A 6471-nucleotide genomic window follows, 5' to 3' on the forward strand; every position below is an offset into this window, starting at 1 on the left:
AACATTTCCGGTGATCGTTTTGATTACCAAACGTGTACCTTTGCATAATTTAGGTGGATGCAAATTACGCAAAATAATAACTGGTGAACCCAATCTTCAATCGAAGATTGTGTGGTGGCATTCCTTGGTGGCAATATAAGAATGCACAGAGTAATTTATGTCTGGAGCATATTCGAATGCAAGACGAAAAAATGATACACGGGTTAATATGCGGTTGGTTTGCTGTCTCACTCGATCTCGGGCTCTAAATGTGTATATATTCTGTTCACGTACCTACCACTCTTGTCCTCAACATGTTTTGTCGCAGACGTCCATCACGCTGCTCTCTAGATTCTTGTGCATGACTCTGTGCCGCCCTGATTCTTTGAGCTGCGTTTCTTGCAACAATTTCTTCAGCCGATTCATGATGTCTTACAACGCGTTTGCGTCGTGCCTCATTGCTATACGCATTGTTGAGGTTAGACTTTTTTGGTGGCATTTTACTAAAAACAAATGTGAATATTAAAATGTATACTTACGCGTTTTTAATAAAAAAAAATATCCAACTCCAAAGGTGCCGGAGATTATGTCTGTTTACAGTTTGTTTTTTGAAACGACTTAAATGTTCACTATAATTCTGTATTAAAATTTATAGAACTAATCATTTTATACGACGTCACTCATGGCAACCATTTAAAAACAAAAATTTCGATCTGAAATCACAAAATTCCCGTTTTAGCACCTATCGGGTAACCTATCGGGGTTGCTCCTCTCACGATGAAAACTATCCTATATTTTAAGTTGGAACAAATTACACACGGTGTAAAAAATTTCATCATGATCGGTCCACTAGTTTCGGAGTTCATTCCGGACAAACATTGTGACACGAGATTTTTATATATAAGATATATTATGTTTATGGCATAGTGTTTCACTATATAGATAATAATATTTTAGTTTAAATCTTCCCGCCAAGTAAAGTAAATTTGGCTTATTTACTATTGAATACATTTTACAAATTCGATGATTTACTTAGATTCTGCCTCTTTTATCACACATTTTAAAGCCATTCATTTTTTATATTTTTTTTTTTTACACGGAGTTGACGTATTGTTTTTGATTGGGTTATAATGTACACAAATTCATATCCATCTTTTTAGTTGTCAGTTAATTCAGTATCGGTCCTTCAGGTTCATTACAGCTATGTGTAGTTTTCTATTGTTGTAAAAAAAATTATTCTTAAATTAAACTAAAATATGATAATTGGGATTGTTAACGAAAGTCATCATCAATTTCCACAGATTTCGATATAATACTGGATAAGGTATTCCGCATGATAACCATTGCAAACTATGAAGCAAGCTAATTGAACGTCCGCCGTGTTTTCAGTTGGCACAATATTGCATTAATTATACAAAATGTATTCGGAATACCATCGTTTTTAATGTTAAATCAAAACAAAAAATGCAAATATCGATGTATGTAAAATATATATATTTTTTTTAATCAACAGGTTTGGAAATAATCAAATGCAATACAGCATATTTAATATTTACCATATAAAATACCATATACTGAGGTTTCAATTGATGCCGGGAGTACCTTATCTAGTTGGTATAGAAGTCTGTGACAATTCCGTGCCGTTTTTATTCATATCGAACTGTTTTGCGAGTGTATGTGTTGGACGTCGACTTTGCGTGCGCTTCCTCCCCCCCCCCCCCTCCGACCAACATATCGGCTAGACTGGTGATTTACACGAGTGTGCTGGCACGGCGGCACAACTGCAACTAGTTGTCGTGTTTCTCTTGTCGTCGGACGTCGAGGGTGTTGCGGTTTCTTCGCAGCAGTATTTACCTCAGTATCAAGAGTCACTGTTTTGCGTCGCGATCGTTATACCATGGTATAAGTTCATGATCGTAATACTATAATATAAGTTCCCGATTGCCGCTTGCCACCGCCAGGCTGATCACCCGGAATAACTCGTCCACCGCCTATTCCGATCACCACCGCCGACCAACAACATCATCGCCTCCGTCGTTATATAGTTAAGTATTTCTCCTGTTTATTTATTGTATATTATATTGAATTATTGTTGTATACGGTAGCTGACTTTGAGACGTCTAGTCAGCTCCAACCTTATTGTTAGCCGTCTTAAAGGCCTATAAATAATTAGTAGAAATATTATACTTTAAATTTGATCATTAAAATACCATTGTTCATGTTCCAATTTATTGTTTCTAATCACACCTATAACGGATCATGTATAAAAAAAGAATAATATTTTTCATGATTTCATTGAAATATTTCAAGAACAGTGAAATTTTCAATTTTGAAATATTTCAAATTTAGAACCCTAGTCACCACCTATAACAAGCCTCCTGACATTGCTAGTACGTCGTGAAAAGAGCACGACGTGCGCCAAAAGGAAATCTTATTAGTTAGAAAGAACTTCAACTTCTGATATGCCAATAAGTGCGATTATGTGTAATACTGTAATTTATTAAATTATGATAATTTATGAATTTAATAAATTATTACAGGTATTTTAATGAAACGCCACACAGAAGAATCAATAAAAGGAAAACAATTTTATCGCCTCTTTGATTTATTATTATGGCATGTTTCAAAGCATATTCTAATGCCTTAAATTAGTATTTCGGAGTTTAATAATATATTCTATAAAGTATAAGCTATTAACAATAACAGTATAATTCATAATTAAAATATAACTATCTCATGTACTCATATTTATTTAATCTATACACATTACACATATACGTACATGTTTAATGTTTAAAATACAATATAGGTAGTAATAATAATAATGAAATGTGAAAAATAAAACTAAAAACCTATTTCTATTATTACTCTCTTATTATTTAAACACACTTTACGATTGTATATTACTAGGGGTCCTATATTGCACATATATTATAATATACTAAATTAGTTAAAAACTGAATTTAAGGACTATACTTAGTTTCTACCTATATACATTTTTATAACTTAGATACTACTAGTTCAATTGTATATTATGTAATTAGATGTAAACAGAATCTTTAGCACACAAACTTATATTCTTCAATTCCTGAAACTCTCAGTACTAGCGTGAGCGTAAGTGTGTTTCTACATTAAATAGGTAATTTTTTTGTTAAAATTACTTATGTGATGAATTTAATTATATTTAATAAAATTATAGTTTTTATGTTTTGTCACAATAAAGTTATACCTACTAGCCTACTAGAGTCTAGAATTATCAGATCAATTTTAATACCATTACAGATTTCAGATAAACGAATAGGTATATAATTTGGAATTTGTTTTTTACTGCAGGACTAAAAATTTCAACGAAAACGTTTTTCCTGAATTAAATTTAAAATATGTAATGATTTTATAATTTTAAGATTTTTATATTTTTATATGATTAAAAAGTACGAAAACCTAACTTACGAGACAACAATACATGAAAGATCGTAATATTTGCGTTTCTCATTAAAATATTCATTATAATAGTCAATACGCGCAACTATAAAACGATAAAAGAAAACGAAATTACCAATAAACATACAGATGAACAATATTTTTGACTTGCTGGTATTTGTTGAATTTCGAACAAACATTTCTTATCTATATATATTATATATATATAAATATAAGTGTACAATTTGAATAAATTTTATAACTCAAGATCCAAACATACAGATGAACAATATTTTTTACTTACTGGTATTTGTTGAATTTCGAACAAACATTTATTTTTCCCTATAATTTTGAATGTTATTATAAATTTTTTTTTCTTGATATTACTTTAAAGTTAATATAAGATTATTTACGATTTTTCTCAGTATTTATAATTGATTTTGAAATGCTTTCTCTTTAGTTTTATGAACTCCAAAACCTGGACTTCATATACCAATTACAATGCAAAATAAAAAGGAAAAAAAAGAATCTGGAAGATGTGAAAAACTTGCTAAATACGAATATAAAAAATTGTTTTACGCAGAGACATATGAAGTATTACAAGTGTTACGTCAGTAAGTAGTATGCGTATATGCCAGATAAATGTATAAGTAACAATTTTTTTTTTTTAGCAATGGGTTTTTTTCTGATATTAAACTAAAAGCAGACGATAACAAAATCGTAATCGCACACAAAGTGGTTTTAGCATCAGCTAGTCCATATTTCTATGCAATGTTCACCAAATTTTCAGAAAGGAATCATGAACTTGTTGTAATGAGAGGGATAGATTCATCCGCTTTACAGCTGTTAGTAAACTTTCTTTATTCTGGAAAAATATTGATCACTGAAGAAAACGTCCAGGTTCAATATATTATACAATTGGATTTTATTACATACAACAAAATCGTTTAAATTGTTTATCGTTTATTTCTCTAGGATTTATTGCCAGCTTCAAATCTCTTGCAATTACAAGAAGTAAAAGAGGCGTGTTGTGATTTTTTACAGTCACAACTGTGTCACACAAATTGTATTGGTATATTCGCCATAGCTGATTTACATAGCTGTGCGAAATTGTTAACAAGTTCAAAATTTTATATTCAACAACACTTTTCGTATGATACCTATATAATTTATTATTACGATTCTATAAGGGCATTTTATTTATTATTGTTATATTTTGATTCTTAGAGAAGTCGTTGGTGATGACGAATTCCTATCGTTATCATCGGACCAAGTAATTCAGTTGATCTCTAGTGATAAACTTACAGTTCCATCTGAAGAAAAAGTAGGCAACTTAAAATTAACTATTGCTATATTATTTTAGTATTTGCAAATTCTAAATTCAGTAACCTTATAATATGAAGTCTAATTCATAATTAAGTATGTATACCTACTCATATTTGTAGGTATTTGAAAGTGTTATTCGTTGGGTAAAATATGAATCAGGTTCAAGAAAATGTATTTTACCCCAATTAATGGAACACGTACGGTTACCATTAACATCAAAGATTTACATAAATAAAGAAGTAGTTAAGGAATGCCTTATAAATAATTGTTATAAATGTAAGTTTTTCTTTAAATATGCTTTTCTTTGAATTTATTTAAATTTTGTAATATACATTTATAGATATAATTATAATTTATTAAGGTAAAGATTACATAAACGAGGCATTAAATGTTCATAGACTGAAGTCAAAAGACCTGATTCCACACAACATCCGGAATAATCCTAGACATGGAGATAAAGTATAATTCTGTTATAATTTATCACTCATTGCATTATTTTAACAATTTCACTATTACAGATTATCTTAGTTGTTAGTAGATTTGATACTAATGAATGTATCAGTACAAAATTTTTCGAACCGAAAATAAATCGATGGCATAATGGACCTGAAATGATAACAAACCGTAGAAATGTTGGTCTAGCTGTAGTGAAAGATAATTTAGTATTTGCTGTGGGTGGTTCTACTCATTTTTTTCGTCAAGTTCGGTCTGTTGATGTGCTTGATTTATCTGCAGAGTCACCGTGTTGGAAACCGAGTGTTGAGATGTTTGTTAAACGAAACAAAGTAGGAGTTGGTGTAATCAATAATTATCTATATGCCGTAAGTAATGTTGAATTACAATTTATAATATTTTTTCGATATTTCTGTTATAAAGTAGGTAGCTAACAATAAATTATATAATAAATTTAAGGTCAGCGGATATAATTTTTGTGATAATATATCAGATAGTGCAGAAGTGTTCGACTACAATACTCAAAAATGGCGCATGATATCTAGTATGCCTACTAGAAGAGCCAGTTTTGGGGTCGGAGTCCTGAATAATCTTTTATATGCGGTAAACTAATATGTTTTTATTGATTTTAAATTTGTTATATATCTGATACAATAGTAATATTTTGATTGATTGAAAAAAAAAAGTTCTCCTGATAAAGAATCAAGGAATATATTATCAATATAACAAAATATATCCATAAATTATAATTTTAAATTTATAATATATATATATATAATAATCTAATTTGATTTTGGAGACGAAGGAAACCGTTTGTTTGTTTATTTATTTCCTATTGTTATTATTAATACTATTAATTATTTATTTATTTGTTTGCACTTGCATTTTTCCATATTTTGAAATATATATTATTCATTGAACAAATAATTAATTGTTACGTTTTTTTCTACCTTATCTCTATTATATAATAAAAAGAATAAAATTTACCACTACAGCGGTTGTATTCAAAATTTAGGATATATAATTTTCAGAAATTAACTATATCAATAACTACAACATGTAGTTATATTATATTATTTGTATAGCCAAAAATAGTCACATGTTTTTAAATTAAATTATAAAAAAATAATTTCTTCCGGAGAAAGGTCAGGGAGCTAGTTATTAACAAATTATATAAGAATATGACATAACTTTTCAATTCAATTGTTTAATAACTTCATCAGAAACCTATGTATAGGAGCTACATACATAACTTGATTTTTTTTTTACAGTTTTATTCATAAATTTATAAAG

General features: G+C 29.2%; 1 protein-coding gene across 4 annotated transcripts in view; it reads left to right on the top strand.

The window, feature by feature from the left end:
* Positions 1 to 5834, top strand: part of LOC100574362 (ring canal kelch homolog) — a 6746-nt gene extending 912 nt beyond the window's left edge. The window contains exons 1-9 of one of the 4 annotated variants that reach the window (XM_016802939.2): positions 1717 to 2023; positions 3860 to 4013; positions 4071 to 4299; positions 4375 to 4550; positions 4627 to 4723; positions 4845 to 5001; positions 5087 to 5184; positions 5244 to 5546; positions 5638 to 5833. In XM_016802939.2, coding sequence (XP_016658428.1) covers positions 3901 to 4013; positions 4071 to 4299; positions 4375 to 4550; positions 4627 to 4723; positions 4845 to 5001; positions 5087 to 5184; positions 5244 to 5546; positions 5638 to 5790 — 1326 coding nt within the window. In that variant the 5' untranslated portion in view covers positions 1717 to 2023; positions 3860 to 3900 and the 3' untranslated portion in view covers positions 5791 to 5833. Of the gene's footprint in view, positions 1 to 1716; positions 2024 to 2938; positions 3094 to 3859; positions 4014 to 4070; positions 4300 to 4374; positions 4551 to 4626; positions 4724 to 4844; positions 5002 to 5086; positions 5185 to 5243; positions 5547 to 5637 lie in introns of those variants that run through there. The other 3 variants (XM_029489325.1, XM_029489324.1, XM_029489326.1) reach the window with 3 other exon arrangements.
* Positions 5835 to 6471: the final 637 nt, after the last annotated feature.

The sequence above is a fragment of the Acyrthosiphon pisum genome, chromosome A2 (genome assembly GCF_005508785.2).
Source record: "Acyrthosiphon pisum isolate AL4f chromosome A2, pea_aphid_22Mar2018_4r6ur, whole genome shotgun sequence".
Lineage (NCBI taxonomy): Eukaryota > Metazoa > Arthropoda > Insecta > Hemiptera > Aphididae > Acyrthosiphon > Acyrthosiphon pisum.